The 23,213-nt window shown below is 48.8% G+C and overlaps 1 protein-coding gene across 1 annotated transcript; it reads right to left on the bottom strand.

Moving 5' to 3' along the window:
- On the bottom strand, positions 1-22,978 carry ADRA1D (adrenoceptor alpha 1D). The gene is made up of 2 exons (XM_040247891.1): positions 21,638-22,978; positions 1-1,425 (listed from the first exon to the last, which is right to left on the bottom strand). The coding sequence occupies exons 1-2, from the start codon at positions 22,740-22,742 to the stop codon at positions 839-841; spliced, it is 1,692 nt and encodes a 563-aa protein (XP_040103825.1). The 5' UTR covers positions 22,743-22,978; the 3' UTR covers positions 1-838.
- Between the last annotated feature and the right edge of the window lie 235 nt (positions 22,979-23,213).

Here is a 23,213-nt window from a genome sequence, read left to right on the forward strand (position 1 = left end):
TCACAGGATAACTCAATTTATCCTGTTGTGGGCCTTTAGTACAAAAAGGAGTTCTTTACGGGTTGTAAGCTAAAGAGGAACAGTTTGCACAGTTTGGAGAAAATAGAAGTACCCTGACCAATAAATATGTCTAAAAATGACAAAGCTCTCCCCATTTGATGGTTCTAGATCCCAGCAAGAAGTGACGGGCACAGGCATAAGGAGCTATATACAGAGTGTAAACAGTAAGGCCCTTTGGAAGACAAAATGAGGGGTAAGGCAGAGCCTCTGTAGGGCAGAGTGGCCTGCAGGTTATACAATAGGCTTGTAGGACAGTCATTTATTCTGCCACCAAAGCATGCCAGTGGCAATGGCAGGCTCACTGGATTTCTCCAGTCTGCAGTAAGGAGAAATTGTGTCCATTGAGAATCCTTGGCCCCAGTGACCTTTCCTGGAGGGGAGGCATTGGGAACAGCCAGGCAAGGCCTCTGTGCCCTTTCCTCCCCAAGAGGAGGGACAGGGCTGCCTGGCTATACTTGGGGCCACCTACCCAGGGTTCACAGCATAGACGGGGCAGTGTTTCTCAAGCAGGGATTGGAAGCAAATGGCCTCAAGGAGCCTGTAGCCCCTCTCTTGAAAGGAGGAGCTGGGGGGCGTCTGTGTCCAGGAGGGGGAGCCCATAACTTTCAAAGCCCTCAACCCATCTCAGTTCCTCACGGATGCTGGAGAGCAGTTGCCAAAACTGATGCTGATTAGTTTCTGGGTCTCTGATTCTCACCAGCCTCTTGAACAAAGACAGTTTCCTTCTCCATACCCTTCCTGCCACCCCAGCATACTCCTCGGGCCTAACTCAAGGTCCTTAAATATCAGTCTCTTGGAGATGGCTGTAGTCCTCCAGTTTATAAGCCTGGCAGGTAGTACCCTCAGCTGCATCGTGGGGGACGCCTAAGAACACCACTTCCACCTCTGAGTGCAGGGCGCACATGGCCTCTCTGGTGTGGATCTTTTGGGATGGGCTGGAGACTTTGGCATGCAGCTGGGTAGCAGGTCTCTGGAATGGCCGGAGAAGCCTCCACTCACGGAAGGTGCAGGGCATCTTTTGACAGGTGACAGCTGGAGCCTGTGCTTTGGGTGTGCCCAGGGAGCCAGGGGCTGAGGGCACAGTGAAGGCCTGTGGGGCCCTGGTGGGTATGGCACCTGGGCCAGGAGTGCAGTCTGGGTGTGGGCTGCCATTTGGAGCTTGCCAGTTGCGACTGTAGATACTCCAGTGGCGGCGCCGCTGGCGACTATGACGGCACTGGCAGCGCAGGAGGCGGAAGAAGGCGCGCTTGAACTCCTTGCTGGAGCAGGGGTAGATGAGCGGGTTCACACAACTGTTGAAGTAGCCCAGCCAGAAGATAACCTTGAAGACGCCCTCTGAGGGCTTCAGCTGTGGAAACAGGGAGCCTGTGGGAAGCAGAGACCCAGGCTGGTTAGATGCTCAGGAAGAGGGAGCCCCAGAGAGCCCCAGGCTGCCCCTGGTGCAGCCCCTCTCCACAATACTCCCCCTCCCACAGCACCTTTCCTGGGCTCTGACCATTCACCAACTAGGGGCTCTCAAGATATCTCTCCTCAATGAGTTCCTGATATAATCCAAGAGTGTCCATGAACTTTGATGAAGAAAAACAACCATCTTCAGTTTTACTCACATTTACCTGAAATCAAGCATTTCCTGCAAGTGTAAGCAACAAACCTGAGTAGAATTAGACAAAATGATATTGAAATCACTGTTTTGTAGCTCCAAACTGCAGCTACAAAACAGTGCAATATTGTCAGTTTTCTACATAATATTAGCAGTTGGTGGAGATGTTTTGAAATATTGTCTATGCTTCTCCCTATTTGGAAATGGTCACTAGAACACACCAGTGGATCCTGTTATTTAAAGCCTTCATGTGGAAGTACATTTAATACTAAATCACAAATTTCAATTAAAAATCAATGAAACTGATTTCATCTGTAATCCTTTGTATTTTATTTTATGCATTTGAAAGAGTAATTCTGATAAAGGCTCCAAACACTTTGTCAGATGCCCAAGTAGTCCCTAGCTTTATAAGAAGGGTAAGAACTCCTGAATCAAATGTTGACCAAGGCTTGCTCCATGCCAGGCACAGTCCTGGACTCTCCTCAAATACCCAAGGTCCTGCTCTCTCAGTAGCAAAGTGGATCAAATATCATGAGAAAGAAGATGGGATGATGGTGGTGCCCAGTATATTGGGGTGGGGGGCTTCCAAAGTCTCAGGATAGACAGGAGCCAGGCAGGATGAGGAAGGGTAGAGGTTATCAGGAGTGGAAGGGAGAGGTAGGCAAGAGGATAACAAGTTTGGGCAGGGGAATGTCCAATAGGATATGCTCAGAAAACTTCATTTGGGACAGATGGTGAAGGGCCTTAAATGCTGGAAAGTCATGCTTTTATTTTGTGGATAGTTAGGAGATACGGATATTTTTGAACAGGCAAAAGATAGAACGTAGAATTAAGCCTCAATAAACACAATGCCCAAATCACTGTGGACAGTGACTGAAGCCATGAAATTAAAAGACACTCCTTGGAAGGAAAGCTATGACAAACCTAGACAGCATATTAAGAAGCAGAGACATCACTTTTGTTGACAAAGGTCAGTATAGTCAAAGCTATGTTATTTTTCAGTAGTCACGTATGGATGTGAGAGTTGGACCATAAAGAAGGCTGAGCGCTGAAGAAGCTTCGAAAGAAGCTTTCTAACTGGTGTTGGAGAAGACTCTTGAGAGTCCCATTGGACTGCAAAGAGATCAAAGGAGGCCATCCTAAAGGAAATCAGTCCTGAATATTCATTGGAAGGACTGATGCTGAAACTGAAGCTCCAATGCTTTGGCCACCTGATGTGAAGAACATCACTGGAGAAGACCTGATGCTGGGAAAGATTGCAGGCCAAAAGGAAAAGGAGGTGGCAGAGGATGAGATGGTTAGATAGCATCAGCCACTCAAGGGACATGAATCTGAGCAAACATCTGGTGTGCTGCAGTCCATGGGGTTGCCAAGAGTCAGAAACAACTTAGCGACTGAACAAATGCAATGCCCATGGGCTGCCAGAATGCAGGATAAGGGGGCTGTCCCAGTGGAAGTGGGAAGTGGTCAGGGAAGGCTTCTGGGATGGCTTTAAAAGGGAGCAGAGTGCCTGACAGGAGGGTGTGGGGGCACTGGAGGTCTGAGTTGTGCCAGAAAGACCCTCTTCCCCACAAACTTCTCCCCTGCCTTCCCCACCATGGACCTTAAGGAGTCATACCTCCAAGGGCAACTAACAAAGTGCAAAGACATCATCCAGGAAGCACAGGCCACTTTGTCACCCTCATCATCCTCCACAGCAATAGCAGCAGGGGTCAAGGATAGGTGGCAAGAGTGTCCCATCCCAGGCAAAAGCCTCAAGTGTCTTCCAGGGTGAGCAGAGCAAGGGTAGTGGTCCTTGACAAATCAAGAAACATGCTTTGTTTTCTTGCCCTCAAAGAAATAAGAGCAAGGGCCTGTACTGAGGGGGCAGAGGCACCATGGATCCCTCTTTGACCTGTGGGCTCTTGTATATCACCCACCTCCCACTTGGTGAGATTCCTGGTGCTAAGAGACAGTGTGGAGAAAGAGGAATGCCAGGTAGTACTGCGTGGCACAGGATTTTCAAACTCTGGTCATGCAGCCTTCAGCAAGTTATTTGGCCATCTAAGTCTCACTTTCCTTTTCTGTGAAATATACATAGCAATGTTTCTCTGAAAGGGATTTTTTGATGAATCATAAATTTCAGGGTGTAAGACTTAGCAGGTTTGTACTAAATACTGGAGTCTATTCACTTCCCCCTTCCATATCTCTGTGGCTTTTTGAAAGAGGAGACCTCAGTCCGGAAGGGACTCCGTTCTCAGCTCTGGATAGTGGCCAGAAACAGAAGCTGAGATTTGGTGGGTTTGGGGGAGGCTGGGACATCAGTCAGAATGTGTTTAGGAGATAATTTCCCTTGGGAGAAGTATCGGGCAGTTGTCCCTGGAATCCAGGGGCCACCAGGGTTGACCTCAGCCTCCAGAACGACAGCCTTCTGAACAGCATCCTTCAATGGCTGCAAAGTAAGACCGAGTGCTGAAAATAACTTTCTGACTCAGGCTAGAATTCTTTTATATTTAGCCCAGGATGACAAATCAGGGGACTATGCTTTCAGCAGTAAGCCAAAAAACAGCCAAGGGTCTTTGTTATCAATGTGGTTTTGATTTGAATTTTGTGGGGAACATGGCATATCTGTAGTGTGGCCTTGGCCTTGTTTTTAAGAATTAGAATTCTAATTTGTGCTTAACCAACCTATGTGGAAGCTTGCTGCTGGCTCGGAATTCCTTACACCCAAAGGAGCTGGGATTCAAACTCAGCCTTTCAGCCCCATGTTTTTCCTACTGTGTCTTGCTGAGGTTTCTGTTTTACTTTGGTCCTCCCAGAAGCAGACCTGAGACAAGGATTCACATACAACTTGTTTACTTGAAAGGTAAACAGTAGTGACGTGTGATAAAAAGAGGGAAGAGAAGGAAGCCAATGAAAGGAGAGTTAACAAGTTAGTCACTGCTATGGGCCCCCAGGGTGCAATCTCACTGGGAGCTCTGGGGGACTGTAGTTATCACACCAGTGGGGTGAGGGGGGTGAGGTATCTATACTCCCATTCCCATCGGTCAGTGTTTGGGCTGCTCCCTCAGGGTGTTAATTTTCCATAGTCCTGTCTTCTGTGTGGGTGGACAATGAGGATTTTGCTGGTCAGAGAAAGTCGAGGGCAAAGAGATGGAGGCAGCTGCTGGGTTGGAAAGTGACCCATATACGGGGGCCATGGTGGGGCCCTGATGGCAGCCTCCACAATTTTGTTTCATTTGCTGTCTGCCCTTTGTGCACAGACATCTTGCATGTAAAATACAGACAGCTATGTCTTGGGTTCCAGCTTCCACAGGCAGGAGCTCCTGAGAGATTTCACTCTGCTCCCTTCACATGGCAGTACTGAGCTTCACACTTACCTCTGCACAGAGTGCAGCCGTCCACCCCATATGCCTTCTTGCACCCTGCCTTACTATTTGCTGCCTGCCTGCCCCAACCTTCTCTCATCTGCCCACAGCCTCTTTCAAGGATTCCTGGGTCAGGGGACAGGGGTGTGTGTGGACACTTCCCTCCCCTTTGCCATGGACAAGGTAGGTATCTGTCCTGAGACTCCCAGGGGTGCTTGCATTATTCCTACAGAGCTGCCTGGGTGTGGGGGCATCAGTCGACAAGCCCCTTCTCAGCCACTGCCAACTTTTTCCTCCTCCAGCCACTCTGGGTTATGGCCTCTTAGACTGACCATTTATTTTGCCTCTCTTGCCTTCTCATTCATCTCCAGCTGCCCAGCACAAGCCTTTGCCAGTCCTGGAAGCCCGGCGACAGGAAATCCTCAATGGGTCCACAGGGGTTCTAAGGCAAGGCCTCTGTCCCTCCGTACCTGGCAGCCCCCTTCTCTGCCCTGAGTTGATTCCCTCTCCCACTCCACATGCTGTCCACAGCGTTTCTTGCATGCATATAACCCAGCTGTGCTAACTCATCTTGGCAGTTGTCACTGGCAACAGGTGCTCATGGGACTCCCTCCCTCAGCATCCTGCCACCCAGGCACCCAGCACAACTCCCTTGTTCTTTCTCTTGTGATTCCTATTTCTCTTCTACCTTCCTGCACATCAGCTAAATAGCCACACTGACTGCTTGCTGCCCTCTGGCCACAGTGGGCTCCCCAGTCTTATCTCTGCACTTTTGCACAGTCATCCTGGAATGCACTTCCTCTTTCCTCCAGCTGGTAGTGCTGGCTCCAGTGGCATCTCCTCCTGGAAGCCTTCCTCACACCACCCTCTCCCAACCCAGCAGAGTTAGTTGTATTCCCTCCTCCCCTAGCATATCTATTCACTTCTAAGTGCCAAGAGCACTACAGGTAACTACTGGCTTCCCATCTATTTGATTCTTAAATGGTGAGCTCCCAACACCATGCTTGGCACATCACAGGTGCTCCACACATTCTGACCCCTCTCTTTCTATCACACTGTGAACCCCATCCATCCCCAACTCCTGTTTGTCCTGAACCCCTCACTGCGTACCATCCCCTGTTATTACCCTGGTACTGTCATCATATACTTACAATGCCCTCCAAGTGGGCTCCATGCTCCTGTCCCTGTGACCCCCATAGTACCCTGTTCTTCACACAGCAGCTGGGGAGATCCTTTTAAGACATAAGGCTGAGCATTTCATTTCTTCACTTCAACTTATATTCCACTGCTGCCTGCAGCTTTCTACCCTCTCTCTCCCTCTTTGTTATCTGTACTTTGACCTGCCAACCCCTAGGATTTCTCCTATTATCTCTGCTTAACTGAGACTTCTGTTCTCTTACACTCCAGCTGTTCTTTCCTCAGTCCTTCCATGCCCATGTCCTTCTGGATTGGATTGTATTTATTCAGCCAGATCCTAACTCTGGAGAGATTCACCCACTCTCTGAACATGCTTAGGGTCTCCAACCTCAGCTCTGTGTCCTGGCTTCCAGCAATCTTGCTGCCCATCCTCAACCCAGTCTCCCAGGATTCCTCCACCTTTGAGCTTTTACCCCTCTCCACAGGCAAAGCAGTCTTCTGCTGCTTCACCTTCTCCAGAGCAGCTGATCTTACTTCCTGTTTTGCAGAGAAAATAAGACAAAGAAATACATGTATATGTACAGCTGAGTCCCTTCACTCTTCATCTGAAACTACTACAACATTGTTAATTGGATATATCCTAATACAAAACAAAAACTTTAAACTTTGAAAATAACAAGAGAACAAGACAAAGAAGTTGGACACTCACTCAAACCTTCTTCACCTCTCTTCCTTCTTGTTAAGAAAGGAGTCTCTCTTCCCACCCAAGGTTCACGTCCCTACTTGCGTTGTGGAGCTCTTGACCCATCAGTCACTTGTGAGCTTGCCTCTATCACAGCTGCACCCTCTTTGCTGATTCTCTGGCTGTTACTTAATTCTCTCCACCCTTTCTATCCACACAGGCCGTCTCCTCTCCACCACCTGCTTTTCACTCCACTGCTTTGCCCTACTGCCCTACTCCACCCTGGACCCCTACGTGCAGATATTGCTCTCATCCATCCTGGACACTTCTCATCTCACCTGGGGCTTCTAGGGCACTGTTCTCTTGGATTTTCTATTCCATATCAATTGCCTTTGCCCCCTTTTTTTCATGTCCCCACTGCTTTGTGTAGGAGTGCCCTTGCAAGAAGATTCTTGTAATTTCTTCTTTTTGCCTTTTCATCGCAGTTTCAACCAGGTTCACTGACTTTTGGCCAGCTCCCACAGTTCTATCTCCAGCTCAGTCTATTCTCCCAAATTCTAGACTCATCAGTCCAATTACCTCCCAGACATCTCTGCTGCTGCTGCTGCTAAGTTGCTTCAGTCGTGTCCGACTCTGTGCAACCCCATAGACGGCAGCCCACCAGGCTCCCCCGTCCCTGGGATTCTCCAGGCAAGAACACTGGAGTGGGTTGCCATTTCCTTCTCCAATGCATGAAAGTGAAAAGTGAAAGTGAAGTTGCTCAGTCGTGTCCGACCCCCAGCGACCCCATGGACTGCAGCCTTCCAGGCTCCTCCATCCATGGGATTTTCCAGGCAAGAGTACTGGAGTGGGGTGCCATTGCTTTCTCCCCAGACATCTCTACTGGATGCCTACTTGCATCTCACACTTATCTGGCCCTCATGAAGCTTACATTTCATAGGGCCAGACCAGTAATAAATACGATAAACAAGGAAAATACAAGCATGTCATATACTAAGACATGCTAATAAGAAAAAGGAGCAAAGATAGCTAGTGTGTGTTTATGTGTGTGTGTGTGCATGTGGCTGGGGGTGGCAGTATAAATTTTGGATAAAGTGGCCAGAGAAGGCCTACTAAGGATGTGACATTTGAGTAAGGGATGAATAAGCCATGTAGACAGCTCAGGGAAAGCATTTCAGATAGAGGAAACAGCAAATGCAAAGGCACTGAGGTGGCCCTGGTATGTTTGCAGAACAATGACAAGGCTAGTGTGGATAAAATGGAGTGATTGAGGGCAGAACAGAAGGAGATGAGGTTGAAACTCAACTACTACCTTCCACCCTGTGCCCTCCTACCCTGTCTGAGACACCATCATCTTGCTCCTTGAATAATTCAGCAGCCTCTCCACTGTCTCTTATTTGTACTCTTGCAGCCTGAAATCTATCCTCAACCTGGCAGCTGGAACAATCCCTTAAAAATATAAACAGATTTGTCACTCCTTAGGCTCAAAACCCTCTAATGGTTTCCATTCTCCCGCACATAAAAATCTATGAGTACCTAGCTCAACATGCGGTCCCCTAATCCCCCTGACACTCCCTTCTACTCCCTCTTACAGCCTCACTGCCCTCCTTTTGCTTCTTGGAAGACACATTCCCACCTTGGGCCTTTGAATTTGCTGTCCCCCAGAAATTCACATGGCTCCTGTCTTCATCTTTGCAGTGAGGTCTGTCTGACCTCCCATTTAAAATTGCAGTGTGCCTGGAAACAACCCAAGGGTCCATCGACAGATGACTGGTTGAAGAAAACGTGGCATGTGCAAACAGTGGAATATTATTCAGCCATAAAAAGAATGAAATACTGCCACTTGCAGCAACATGGATGGACCTGGAGATTATCATACTAAGTGAAGTTCCAGGCTGCTGCTGCTAAGTCACTTCAGTCGTGTCCGACTCTGTGCAACCCCATAGACGGCAGCCCACCAGGCTCCCCCATCCCTGGGATTCTCCAGGCGAGAACACTGGAGTGGGTTGCCATTTCCTTCTCCAATACATGAAAGTGAGAAGTGAAAGTGAAGTCACTCAGTCGTGTCCGACTCCTAGCGTCCTCATGGACTGCAGCCCATCAGGCTCCTCCATCCATGGGATCCTCCAGGTGAGAATACTGGAGTGGGGTGCCATTGCCTGACTTTCATGTGGAATCTAAAAAATGATATGAATGAATCTATGTATAAAACAGAAACAGATTCACAGACACAGAAAAGCAAACTTATAGTTACCAAAGGAGAGAAGGAGAGAGGGACAAATTAGGAGTGTGAGATGAAAAATAAAAAACGACTATACATAAAATAGATAAGCAAGTTTCTGTATAGCACAGTGGACTATATTCAGTATATCGTAATAACCTATAAAGGAAAATTATCTGACAAAAATCTTTGCTGTACACCTAAAAATAACATGATATTGTAAATCAACTTCAATAAAAAATGGCAGTGTCCCCCACCCCATACTCCTCATCTCCCTCAACTATGTCTGTGGCCCTTATCACCTTATTTTGTACTATTTGAGTTATTCTTCATTTTGTCCACCATCTTTCTTCCTGTCTGTGGGGGCAGGACTAGTGTCTGTTTTGCTTGGCAATGCATTCCTATTGCCCAGAAGACCTCATGAGTACACTGAACACACAGTAGGTGCCCAACACTTGCTGAGTTTACTGAATGGTTCCCTCTTTTCTACCCTTTATGTCACCATGTCTGGTACATTCATTTGTCTCTCTAGGGGGGTCCCTCCCTTTACCTCATTCCTGAAGCCTTTGCTTCCTCTGGCATCTCATTGTATTTACTTGGCTGTAACAGCCCCCAGTGGTCCCTTGTCTCCTCTACTCTGCACACAGCTGCTGGAGACTTATTGTAAAAAAGAAAAAAGTTTCTCTCCTTTCCCTTCTGAAAACCGTTAGCGGCTTCCTATGGCTCTGAGGAATAAACCCAAAATTTCTTGTGTTTCATTCAAGTCTTTTTAGACTCCCATGCTGAATTTATCTTACCTCCTTCCCAAATTGGCTGCACAAAGCCACAAGCATGTCTTCCCACAGGGGCTGGTTTCCTTCTGCATTCTTTCATGACTCAAACTTCTCCCAAGGTGATTTCTGCCTCCTCCCACCCATCCCTCCAGCCCAGGTCAGGTGTCCTCCCTGACCAAACCTGAGTTAGGTGCCCCTTTATGCACGCCTGCATTTTAAGGAATAAAATTAGTTACTGCTCTGTCTATTCTCCTAGACTCTAGGTTTCTTGATGGCAGCTGTAGGATTCTTTTCATCCCGGCCTCTAACACAAGTGCCTAATCTAGAGCAGGGGTTGTAAAGTGAGTGAGTAAGTGCTGTTTGGGTAGATGTAGTGACATCTAAAGTGACAAAGAAGGACATGGGAACTCATGCTTGCTTTCTGAGTGTTTAGTACCTACCAGGCTGCATGCTGGGCCCTGTATGCAGCACTTCTCATTTAATTCTCATGGCATTAGCATCCTACCTTGCAAAGATTCTAATTATCTCCAGAGGACAAGTGGAAGGGTCAGGATTTGAACCTGAGTCAATCTAGCCCTAAAGTGCTTGGTCTTCTCATGACATCATGTGACGGGGATTGATCCAGAGAGATGATATGGAGTGGGAGGTGGGAGGGGGGTTCAGGATTCGGAACTCATGTACACCTGTGGCTGATTCATGTGGCAAAACCAATCCAGTATTGTTAAGCAAAATAAAGTAAAAATAAAAATTAACAAAAAAAGAAAAAAAAATCAGAGAATTGTTTTTCAAAAAAAAAAAAAAAAGGGAAAAAAACTTCCCCTGGTCCTCCAGGGGTCCTGGAGGTCAGGCTCCACAAAGGATCACTTAATACCTCCCCGCAGCTACTCCACAAGCAGCAGGCCCATCCCTGCCTCTGGTCTTTCGTACAGATGGGCCTGGAGGTTGGCCTTCCTCTTTTCTCCACAGTGGGTCTCTCCAATTCTTCAGACTCGGGCATAGAACTGCCTCTCCAGGAGCATTTCTGTGATTAATTCCACTCCTAGGGTCTGCCGAGCTGACAGTGGTTTCTGGAGTGTGTGTGCCTTGAGCACCTTGATTCTGCCTCCACATAAGTGGCATTTGTTGGCCTTCCCTATGACCTTTGGGGCCTACCACATTGAGTTCAGCTCCTGTGCACCCATAACCATCCAGAACATTCAGAAAGTCTGGGCTGTTCCCTGCTTGCTGCATCTCAGGCTGCTGCTGCTGCTGCTAAGTCGCTTCAGTCATGTCTGACCCTGTGCGACCCCATAGACGGCAGCCCACCAGGCTCCCCCATCCCTGGGATTCTCTAGGCAAGAATACTGGAGTGGGTTGCTGGGAGGAGCCCCAGAAAGCCACCTGGCCATCTCCCTCCCAGATACCACCGGAGAGCTTCCCTCAGTTCATCACTTGCGTAAGAAGCCCTGCCTCAGGCTCTGAGTACAAGGACATGACCCAAGACACTCTTTGCATGGATGTGTTTTCAAAGCTCTCTTGATTGGTCCCAAATCTATAATCCAGGGATTAACTCTTGGTCACTGTTTTAACTCTTCTGCCCACTGCTGGGAAAGGCAGGGCACAGATGTGCGTGTTCATGTTCATTTCGCTCCACTCAACAGGCAGGCTGGAGCATGGGAGTGGACACATTGGCCTGCCTATGAGGAGAGGTGGTCAGGATGTAGCAGGAGGTGACTGCAACCACAGCTCTTGCTGCTTCTCTCTGCTCCTTGAACTTGTTCTCGCATGTGTCCGTTGAGCTTGCTCCCACCTGCCTTCCTCTATTCTCTGTATTTGGATGCCTCTATCGGGAATCGAAGCTAATGTCCAGGATGCTGAACATCCACTGATCAGAAGAGGCAGGGCCTTGCCTGTGAGGGCAGGTTACCCCACTCTCTGGCATGCTTGGTTGGGCCAGCCTGGCCTGCACATTACTGGGGAAACTAGGACAGCCTGTGAGCTTTGTGGGAAAGTCTGCAGTCTTATCACAGGTCAATCCCCTCTCTTAAGTAAGAGAAATGCCCAGGCCCAGGAGAAGCTAGAGCTGGCCAATCTGGCCAAGCCTTGCTGAGGAGTGACAGTGCTGAAGGCAAGAGGGGAATGTGTGATTAACAGCATTCTTTTGGCATCACCAGAAGTGAACTCGTTCTTGGCAGAATGTCAGAATTCTCAGCCACCAGCCTTGCTCATAGCTTGCAGCCAACAACAAACTATCAGGCTGCAGCCCAGCCTTTCCCCTCTCCCACTCCATCCTGGACTAGTGACTTTTTTATCCCAGGCAGCCATTTTCTCTAGCCAGAATGAAATATAAGGGTTAAAATACCATTGTTCTCTCAGATATTCAGGTCTCTCTTGCTTCCCAGGAGGGACTTGCCAGGTGGTACAGTGGTAAAGGATCCACCTAACAATGCAGGAGACGCAAGTAATGTGGGTTCAATCCCTGGTTCAGAAATATCCTCTGGAGTAGGAAATAGCATCCCACTCCAGTATTCTTGCCTGGAAAATTCTGTCGACAGAGGAACCTGGAAGGCTACAGTCCATGGGGTCACAAAGAACCAGACATGACTGAGAGCACGTGTGCACACACACACACACACACACAGCCTAGGAGAAAAGGAATTCCTGGTCCTAGACTCCCTTTCATTCTTCCAGTTCTTTCAGCTGCTCACTCAATGCTTCTACTCTTCAGAATTCAATTTCACCTTCCCCAGGAGAGGCTGGAAGCAGTGGGCCTCTTTGCTATATTTTGAAGGGTCAGCCTCTCTCATAAGGCACACTTGAGCTGAGACCTGAAGACTCTCTGAGGGAGTGAGTCGTGTATCTTCCTGAGGAAAGAAAATTCCAGACAGAGGAAAGGGGATGTGCAAAGGCCCCGAGGCAGCAGAGCACCTGACAAGTTGGAGGACAACCAAGAAGTTAGAACTGCTGGAACAGAGAAGGGGAGACAGAGATGCTAAGAGATAAGGCCATTTTGAAGCAGAAACAACCATGGAAGGCTGTCAGAAAGAGGTAACCTGAATAGGGTCCAGATCTCAGATGGATGATGAAGACAGGGAGTTGAGGGTACTGTGGGGCTAGCTGTGTCAAGCCAAATCTCTTGAATTCCCTGTGTTGACAGTTTTCCATGGTGACAGGTAACTGGTGGGTATCTGGTTTGAGATAGGAAAAGAATAGATCAGAAGTCCTTCTGTGTCCCATGTCTGCCTCAGGATCCTTGAACTCTGTGGGCCTGGCCTAGAACTACTGGTCTAACCTTGGATACCCTTCTGCAGCTGTAGGGACTGACAGGGAGGGCCAGTTCCTAGAGCCACAGAGGATGCCTGGTAGGGCCCAAGGCAGGGAGATGAGTCATAGATCTATTCAGTGTCCTACACTGGACCCCACTCATTTCCCTTCAGTTCTTCTCCCTTCCCTTCTCACCTCTCCAATGTCTCTCTCCCCCCCTCATTTCACTCTTGTCACTTTTTAACTCATTTCCTGGTCTGTGGCCTTGGAGGAGTCACACTCCAAGCTCCATATGCCCAAGGCCGAAGTCCCTGCCAAATGGTCCTGTGCGAAGCTGAACATGACCCTAATCTGAGCATGAACCTTTTAGTTCTTGGGTCGTACTGACAAATGGTTCATAAGTCGGAGCAGATCAGTGCTTGTGCCAGAGGAGAGAAGGTTTCCAGACAGTAGTCACTCTGTCCAGGAGTCCCAGCACTGAGTAGATGGTGCATTGCCTATTAGGTCCCAATGCTGGTTTTCAGGGGCCCAGACCAATGTTCTGCTGGGTCATCATCTGCAAAGGAGGGCAGGCAAATCCTCTAGTATTCAAGAAGACCTTTTTGTGGGCATATAGCTCAGGATGGGGCAGAGTTCAAGTGGGGTCAGAGGTAGGCTCAGGAACTCAGAGGTTATCTTATGAGGACTAGGCTCAAGGGCTCTAGGGGTTTGGGAGGATCAAGACAGACAGGAAGTGGTCATGTCCTATGGCAATGCTCAGGGCCCTCATGGCCAGGATCTGGGGCAGAAGGGAGCCTGGAACTGAACCTGAGGGGAGTAAGCAGGCACTGTGGCATTTGGTGAGATTTAAAGCTTAAAACATGGCTGATCCCGACTGATCCTTAACCCTAGCTTCAGCCTGACTTCTGTTCTCTGACCTAGGGAGGAAGTAACAAGGACTCTAAGGGTCAGAGTGCTTGGGTTCTAAACTCAGCTCTGATATTTAGGATTAAGATTAATATCAGAATGTTTTATTTTTTTAAAGAAGTAAGTAGCAAGGAATATTCAAGAAGGTGAAAATTTCAAGAAGGTGAAAAACAGGAAAGATTACAGTGAGAAAGTGGGAGAGAGTGAGGGTGAAGGGGCTACAAGGTTGAGGATGAATCATTTTTAAGAAGTTGTGGACACATATACATGCTGTATGAGCAGGCAGAGGAAAGGTGGAATTAAGGAGGGATGAGCAATAACTGACAGAGGGAAATCCCTTGGGAAGGAAAGAGGGTTGAGAGAGATTCAGAGTTGACAGAGACCTGCAGGAATTTAAGGCTATCCAGAGGATTGCCCTGAGGAGGAGACCTGTCAGGAGGATTTTTCATTCATTTTTTTTTAAAAACATGTTCTTATTTAGACACTGGTTTGTTGTGGTTCACAAGAGCTGATTGATAAATTTTCAGGAACTTTGCAAGCTGGCTGTCTCTTTGGTAGTTTGAAATTGGCCATGGTGGGAATATTTCCATCATGGAAATGGACAGAGGTTACAAATTAGCCCCCATTTCAGAGCCAATGTTAAATATTTGCCAGCATACCTCTGTGTATCACATGAAGGAATGACCTGATTCAGGGTCTGGGGCTCACAGAAGTAGGTGGAGGCAAGGGAGTTAAAGATGGCAAGAGAGGGTGAAGTGATGGATTATGGTGCCAGTTGGAAACGGAGGCCTAACTAACCAGAAGACAAGGTGAAGGGCAGGGAGGTGAAGACTTGGTCAAGGCTGGAGTCAGTAAGCAGAATGAGCAGGTGGACTCAAGTGGAAGAGATTTACTGAGGATTTAGGGGCTTATAGATCAAGGTGTACACATAGGCCAGGGCATGACCCTGGGAGAAAGAGTGGAGGGAGAGTCACAGGGTATCAGCATGGGTCAGCCTCAGTACAGTGGAGTCACAATGATAACCAGGATAGAGATGAGCATGGGGGAGAAAGTACATGACCCCTGTATTCTAGTTTTAAAGAATGAGGTGGAGTGATTAACAGCTCATCAGATGTTTGGGACAAACATATCAGCAGGAGTTGGGCGGAGGACAAGACCCTAGGCAGAGGAAGGATCTGTATTCACCCAATAACAGGAGTCTATCCTCCATCAGTGGTATATTTTCCACCCCCCCCACCTCCCAGAAAAGTATCTCTTAGCTCTGTCCACTGAGTTAGTGGCCAGCTTAATATCAATGAAATCTGAAAGCTCAAACTGTGGTCTTTAAATGATCATTTTCCACTAAAAGAGAACAGACCTTTTTAGAGAAATGGGACAGGTCAAAAAAAGTACAAGCTGAGCCTGAAACATCTCATCAGACCATAAAGTTCAAGACTCTCTGGGTTATGCCATAGGTCTCATGAGTCAACCTGAAAGGGCACCTATTGGTTAGCCCCCAAACAGTGACATATATAATGTGTGACAGATTTAAAAGTTACTTTATCACAGTACTAAAAAATCTTTTGGTCCCTTTTGTAAACATTGCTAGGAAATTGACTTTTTTGATAATGGAGAGCATTGAGCAGCTCTCCTGCTTTTCTTGTATAGCCTCTATTTCAAGTGACCAAACAGCTAGTGGTGAATTCTTTTTAGAATTTTAGTCTACAAATGCAGAAGGAATGACAGAATTTGGATATCACCACTTTAAGTCCCAGTGATACAATGGCTCCTGGCCGTGGTCGATGGCTGCTAAAACTAGCAGGTAAAGGTTGATGGGATATTTTATAGTAAATGAATCAAGCTGACTGCATCTAAACCCCTGGTCAATCTTAACATTACAAAAGAAGAATTCTTGTTCAAGACACTGAGCTTGAATCTGCTTAAGCCAGTTTATATGATGTACCGGGAACAATAGGACACATTAAATGGCACTATAGGGATGCAGGGCTTCCCTAGTGGCTCAGACAGTAAAGAATCTGCCTGCAGTGCAAGAGACCTGAGTTCGAGTCCTGGGTTGGAAAGATCCCCCTGGAGAACGGAATGGCTACCCACTCCAGTATTTGTGCCTGGAAAATTCCATGGACAAAGGAGCCGTCGCAAAGAATTGGACATGACTGAGAAACTGAGCACACAGGGATGCAAGCTCCAAACTGTGGGCAACTCCTTTGGGATGAACAATCTGCTTTCTTCACCAAATAAGCTAAAAGGGAAAAGGTGGGGAAAGGGTAATCTTATCAATTAAAGAAGCTATGGAGGTAAATCAACTGCATGTAATATTTGTACTATTTTGAGACCCTAATTCAAACAAATTAAAAATTTATGAGGCAATCAGCTACATTTGAACACAAAAACATTTGGTATCCATTAAACAAGTAAATTTATATATTATAATGGATTGTAGTTTTTTTTAAGTCATTCTAAAAATATTGAAGAATTTACAGATAAACTGATATGGTATCTTGGGTTTTCTTCAAAATAATAAGCAGTGGTGGAAAGTGGGTGGGAGTTGGAATGAACCAAGATCAGCCTTGGGTTGATACATGTTGAAGCTGCGTCATAGGTACTGGGGCCATCACACTGCCTACTCATGTATTTGAAACTATCCATGATTTTAAAAGTGGAAAATAAAACCTCTAGCTTATTACGTGTTCATAATAATCATGCAATAAATATTAGCTGTTATATTTAAAAATTTTGGGGTCACATAAATAGGGGGTCATCCCCAATGCATTGCTAGTAAGAGGGGGGTCTACTTTATATAGAGGCTGTTATACTAAGTGAAATAAGCCAGTCACAGAAGGACTGCATGATTCCACTTCTATGAAGTACCTAAAACAGTTAAAATTCAAAGAATCAAAGAGAGGAATGGTGGGAGCCAAGGGCTGGAGGGAGGGAGGAAAAGGGGAATTGCTAATCAATAGGGATAAAGTTTTAGTTAAGCAAGATGAATGAATTCTGTAGATTCGCTGTACAAACTTGTATCCAGAGTTAACAATATTCATGTTTAGAAATGTTAAAAGGGTAGCTCTCATGTTAAGTGTTCTTGCCACAGTAATGATAATGATAATGATAATAATAAAGATAGAGGGCTATGCTTTGTCACCCAGACCCTTGGCATGGCAGGAAGTGAAGAGGCCCTGGATTCTGCCACTTTTTCCCTCTACACTCGCTGACTGAGGACCTACTGTGTGCCAGATGCCATAAAGGCACAGATAGGAGATGCAACGTCAGTCTCTTCTTCAGGCTTTTGGGCCAGGGCACAGTAATATTACTCCTGAAGACTTGCCACAGTACACCCACTGCCTCTCTCCGTGTGTCTGTGGACCTTGTATCACCTCAGGGAGCCTGTGGAGATGGGTCCCTCCACACTTGGCCAAACTCTGAGATGCAAACACTGATTCTACCCTCCGTGCCTGGCTGCTAAAGTGTGCTTTCCAGCCTGGACACCAATTCCTCAGATAACTCACAGCCTCCTCCTGCCTCTTCCCACCTCTCTTCCTCTCACTTTCTCTTTCATTAAGGCATAAGATACTGACAGTCAGATTTATAAAGTGTACATTTTATGAATACAGACAGATGACTTTACATATGTATTCACCAGTGAAGTCACTGTTCAGATAGTCACAGACAGGGGGAATGGCCTGTCCCATACATGGGGGGAATGGCCCCTAGTCCCTCTCTGAGCCCCTCAGGACTTTAGGTGCTCTGTGTCTGTGTCTCAATCTTTCCTGCCCAGCCACTTAGGTCCCAGTGGCCTCACAGCTTAGCATACCTTGGCTGTATGTCTCTCTGCTGCAGGTCTAGCTTGACTAAAACATTTTAGGTGATAGATGGCCTCTGTGCCAACTTCCCCCTGGAACCCTAGGCCACTTCCTAAGGCTTTTGATACCCTCTGGGGCTGCTCCCTGGCCATGTCACTGTTATGCCTGGGGCTCCTGCTTCCACTTGGCTTTGTGTGTGGTGATGTGGGTAAAGAACACCCTGGGTCTGCTTGACAACTCCCATGTTGTGGCCCTACTGGGTACCTTCATTTCCTGGCCTGTGGCCCTTGCTGGCATACAGTACTCTTTCTCAATCCTCCCATCTTTGCTGCTCCTCACACCTGGTGTGAGAACCACAGCCAGTAAGGAGGGAGGTACCACTTCTCTTGGCTCCCTCTTTTCTGCATCCTCTGGTTCTTTCAAAGTTGGTTCTCCCTAAGCCTCCTTCCCCATCCCCTCTTATCTCTTTGTCTCTCCATCCTCTTTCTCGGAGACTGTACCCTCACACCCTACTTTTACAAATACATCCATCCTTGGTCCCCTTATCTAAGTTCCCAACACCTTCTTCCCCAAGCACATACTGCCACTTCCTACCAAAATGTGGCAGACCCTTGGATTCCACATTCACCCCAAAAGCTGTTGCTCAGAATGTTCCCTGTTCCTCCTAATATGTGTCCCTTCTTCCAGGCCTGCCTCAGAGCTCCTAGAGGGGGAGGCTTGCCCTCTCCTTCCTGCACAGACCTCAGACGACTCCTGCTTGTACTGCAGGCTCTGTCCTCCTGTTCTTTCTGTTGTCCTGCCCTCTAAGCCACATCATGGCAGATCAGAATATTCTGTTTCCTTGCTTGGCCTCAGTCCTGCTTGCTCATTATTGCCAGGTTCCACTCAGTTTGGCTTCATCAGTGGCCCTGGGCTTTGTTCCAAAACTTGGTGAGGTGCCCAGTGCAGATTAGCAGGAAGGGAGAGGCAAGGATAGCCCCTGGGTCGCCATGCCAGGTGTGAGGAGCAGCAGAGATGAGGGACTGAGGAAGAGCAGCGCATGCCAACAAGGGAAGAGGCCATGGAGATTTAGGGATGACTTCCTCGAAGAGGTAGACACGGTCTCAACCTCAAAATATAGTAACCTTTTGCAGTGTTGATTGTAATGGTGGAAAATTAGAAAAACTGAACACTCAGCAGGAGACTGTCAACACACCATGGAATACAAACAGAATACTATACTGTTGCTAAAATAACCAGAATGGATAAATCTCAATGGCAAAACATTGGGTAAAAAAGGCAAACTGAAGATGAATGTGCACAGCTGGTACAACTTATATAAGTCCGCAGGACACACAGAACAATATTGTTTATTGTTATGGATTCAGGTGTTTATGGTAAGAGTATAAACATGTGTGGGAGTGAGAAACACTAGATTTACCTCTGGGGAGAGAGGAAGGGACAGGAGGAGGGAACTTAGCTGTGGTTGTTCTGTTTCTTTGAAAAGAGAGAGAGGAAGTGATCTGAGGCAAATATGGTAAAATGTTATCATCTGTTCAATATGGGTGATTACAGATACATGGGCATATATTATTTTCTCCTTATCTGTGCGTTATTCTGTAACTAAAAATTTTAAAAGAAGTTAAGGGAACATAAAGGGAGGTGGCATTCTATATGCACCCTGATCATTCCTGACAGGGGGCCAGTATGAACCAAGGGGTAGGGAGGAGGCTGAGGGCACCTGGAACAGGTCACAGCTAGGGTTTGGTTGGTAGGCTTGGGAGGATTCTAAACCCTGGGTATGTGGGTTTCTAAGAGGGGGGCCATACCATCTTTCTCTTGCCTATTTGTCACCTCCTGCTCCACCCATTCCTCTCTCTTCCCTGACAGCAGCCTCCGGCAAGATGATTTTCAAGCTGGTGATTTGTTCATTCCTTATCTTGTATTTACTGAGCCTCTACTACAAAAGCAACAGGCCACACTGCACTCACCATGTGCCAGTTATGTTCACACATAGTATCTCACTCAAGTATCACCATAGTAGTACAAGTGGGTGTTATTACCATCTTTGCCATTCCTAGTTTATAGATGAGAAAACAGAGGCAGAGAGGTTCAGGGATTCGCTAGCAGTTACACAGCTCATAAGGAGAAGAGCCTGGCACCAGAGCCTGTTGTCCATTCCATTCTCCTCCATTGTTCCCCATGTGCCAGGCACTGTACTGGGCATTGGTGATTACATAACGGACATAGCCTTTCCTCACAGAGCTTCTGGGTCAGTGGTGGCAGGGGGAATCATACCCCAAGTCAAGCAACACAGAAATGTGATTACAGCTAAGGAGCTAATGAAAGAAGAGAAACTTGTGCTCAAGGGAGAAAATACAGAGAAAGATAAAGCAAAACTGAGAAAAAAGAAGAAAGGCTTTAATGAAGTGGGAACATTTATTCTGAGACCTAAAAGATGGGGAGATAGCCAGGAGGATTTGGGGAAAGCAAGCCAGACAAAGGGAAGAGCAAGTGTAAGGGTATAAGCTTGGCAAGATCAAGGACCCAGAAGAGGGTCGGAAGGGCCTGCGCGCACAGTGAGCAAAGTTCAGGGCAACAAAGCCATGAGGTCAGGGGGGAGGTGACTCATCTCTCAGATCCTTCCTTGCAGAAGGGGGACCACATGTCTGGGTTTACCCACCATAGTCCTGGTACGTACCTGTGGTCTCAGTGTAAATATACATCAGAGCTCATTTTGGTCTGGACAGTAATAAACTTGAAGGTCACTGTATCATAGGCTATGATGGACAGTTTGGATTTTGTTTCCAGGACAGTAAAAAAGCATTGAGGGATTTTAGTAGACAATGACACTCTAATTTATAATGCATAAAAATCACCCTAACTGATGTGAGGAGAGGGCCTGCAAGGGAGCAGGAGGGGGCTACTGTCCCTTTCTGGACCCAGCTGCAGAGCATGGAAGGAGCAAGGGCTGAGAAAGGGGAGGTTCTGGCTTGGGCTGGCTGAAGTTACAACCATGAGTGTAATGAATGTGTCCCCAGAGATGCTGTTCCCCTTCCCCTCCCTGTATTGACTCAGCCCAGGGCTTCCAGGAGGGGCCTCAAGGTATGGGAGGAAGTTCCTCAGAACAGCTGCCTACCTCCCAGGACTATAAGAGAGCCTGTGAAAGAAATAGCAAAGTTCTCTGGAAGTGCTGGAGGACTCGGTAAATTTAAGAAACTACAATGAACAATATTAACTTTCCATATGATAATATGTCCTTTACTTTTCTTTCTCACGCCTACAAAGACCCCTGCTACACCCCCTGCTATCCACCCCCAACCCCTGCCCACACCTCCAAGAGATTTCAGAAGTGAGAGACCAGGGCATTCACAAATACCAGTTGAGAGAAAGCAGGTGGCTTTGGGTATCTGCTGCTGTTCATTATAGACTGGCCTGGGATTGCTGCCCAAGAATGAATGCAGGCCAACCCACCCTGGGCGCCACTTCTGGGTGTTGGCATTTAAAGCTGGGGTACAGGGAGGGGGATATATAAACAAGCACATACTGCTCACCACTTACTATGGGAAGACACCTACACAGATTTCCATTGATCCTTTATATTTAGAACAGTCTGGAGCTTAAAACAAGGCCAGGGCTTCTAACAGCAGTAAAGAAGGTGGGTCAGAAAAGTGAGTTCCTGACAAAATCCTGCAAGCATGAAGAGCCTGTTATTCTCCCACAAAGCCGCACAAGCACCTGAGACCAGGCAGGTTACTAAGTAAACCTTCCATGTTCAGGTGGACAGTCACTCTCCAGTTGGAAGAGCCATCCAAGTCTGGGTGCCAGGAAGGGACGGCCACAGGCTCAGCCAGGGAGGTTAGAGGTTGGTGGGAGAGGGGACACTCACCCAGTGGCAGGACGAAGAAAAAGGGGAACCAGCAGAGCACAAAGACGCCCACGACAATGGCCAGCGTCTTGGCCGCCTTCTTCTCGCGGGAGAACTTGAGCAGACGCACCGACAGTGAGCTGCGGAACGTGCGACCCTTGGTGCTGCGCAACCCCCAGTGGGTCTCAGCTGAGCCATTGCTGGCGCCGCGACAGTGGATGCGCAGCACCACCTCTGAGGCCTTGCCGCGCTCGCGCTTGACGCCCGCCTCCAAGTTGCGCGTGGTGCTTCGCGCCACCACATACACGCGGCAGTACATGACCACGATGACTGCCATAGGCAGGTAGAAAGAGCACAGGGAGGAGAAGACCGCATAGCCTGCCTCCTCTGTGATGCCGCAGAAGCTCTCGTCAGGGGGCACCGGCTCCTTCCATCCGAGCAGTGGCCCCACGGACACGACGAGCGCTACGGCCCAGAGCAGCGCCAGGATGGCTGCTGCCTTGCGCTCGGTCATGATGGAGGGGTACTTCAGCGAATGGCGCACGCCCACGTACCGGTCCACCGAGATGGTGCAGAGGCTGAGGATGGAGGCCGTGCAGCACAGCACGTCCACGGCGGCCCAGACGTCGCAGAAGGCCCGGCCAAAGGCCCAGAAGCCCAGAACCTCCATGGTGGCCGAGAAGGGGAGCACTGTGGCACTCAGCAGCAGGTCGGCCACAGCCAAATTCACAATGAAATAGTTCGTGACCGTTTGCAGGTGGCGGTTGCAGGCCACCGAGAGGATGACCAGCACGTTGCCCGCCACAGCTGTGAGGATGAAGGCTGCCAGGAAGACGCCCACGCCCACTCCCTGAGCACTCACCACCAGCCCCTCGACGGCCGCTGTGCCATTCACCTCGCCGCCGGCGCCGGGGCTCCCGGGCTCTCCAGCGGAGCTCCGGTTGTCCTCGCTGCCGCCCGCGCCCACCACGCCGCCGCCGCCGCCCGCGGCCCCAGGCACGCCGTCCACCGCCTGGCCCTCCGAGGCGGCAGCGCCGCCCGCGCCTCCCCCTCTACCAGTCCCCCTGGCGCTGCTGTCCGAGCTGGGTCCCTCGAAACTGAAGCTCAGGAGATCGCGGAAAGTCATCTCAACGCGCGGCCGTCGGGGGCCCGGCCTGGGCACACGACGAGCGACTGGTACAGCGCGGGGCAGCGGGCATAGCCTCGGGGCTCCGTCTCCAGCCCAATGCGCCTGTCTTGTCAGGGTCCCACTCCTGTTCCTTCTACGTGAAGCGCAGCTGCTAGCGAGCGGAGTGGGCTGGCCGCGTAGTAGAACCGTAGTGGAGCCTGGGCCGGCGACGCGCGCCGCTCCCGAAGCGTGCCCAGGCGAGCTGGCAAAGCGGCGGCCGGGCTGGAGGGCGGCGACCGCTGTGGCGCTCGCTCCTGAGCGCCGGGGGCGGGACCGAGCCAGGGCAGCGCGAGGAAGGAGGAGGGGGTGGCCGGCTCCGAGGGACCCAGCGCCACACTTGCGTGATGAAGGGGATCTGTGCTCCGAGCCCGCTGGCGTTCCGGGGTCCCCAGGGGCGGCAGCGCTGGCTCACGCTCCGACCCCGCGGCA

The sequence above is a fragment of the Oryx dammah genome, unplaced genomic scaffold, assembly GCF_014754425.2.
Source record: "Oryx dammah isolate SB20612 unplaced genomic scaffold, SCBI_Odam_1.1 HiC_scaffold_10, whole genome shotgun sequence".
Classification (NCBI taxonomy): Eukaryota; Metazoa; Chordata; class Mammalia; order Artiodactyla; family Bovidae; genus Oryx; species Oryx dammah.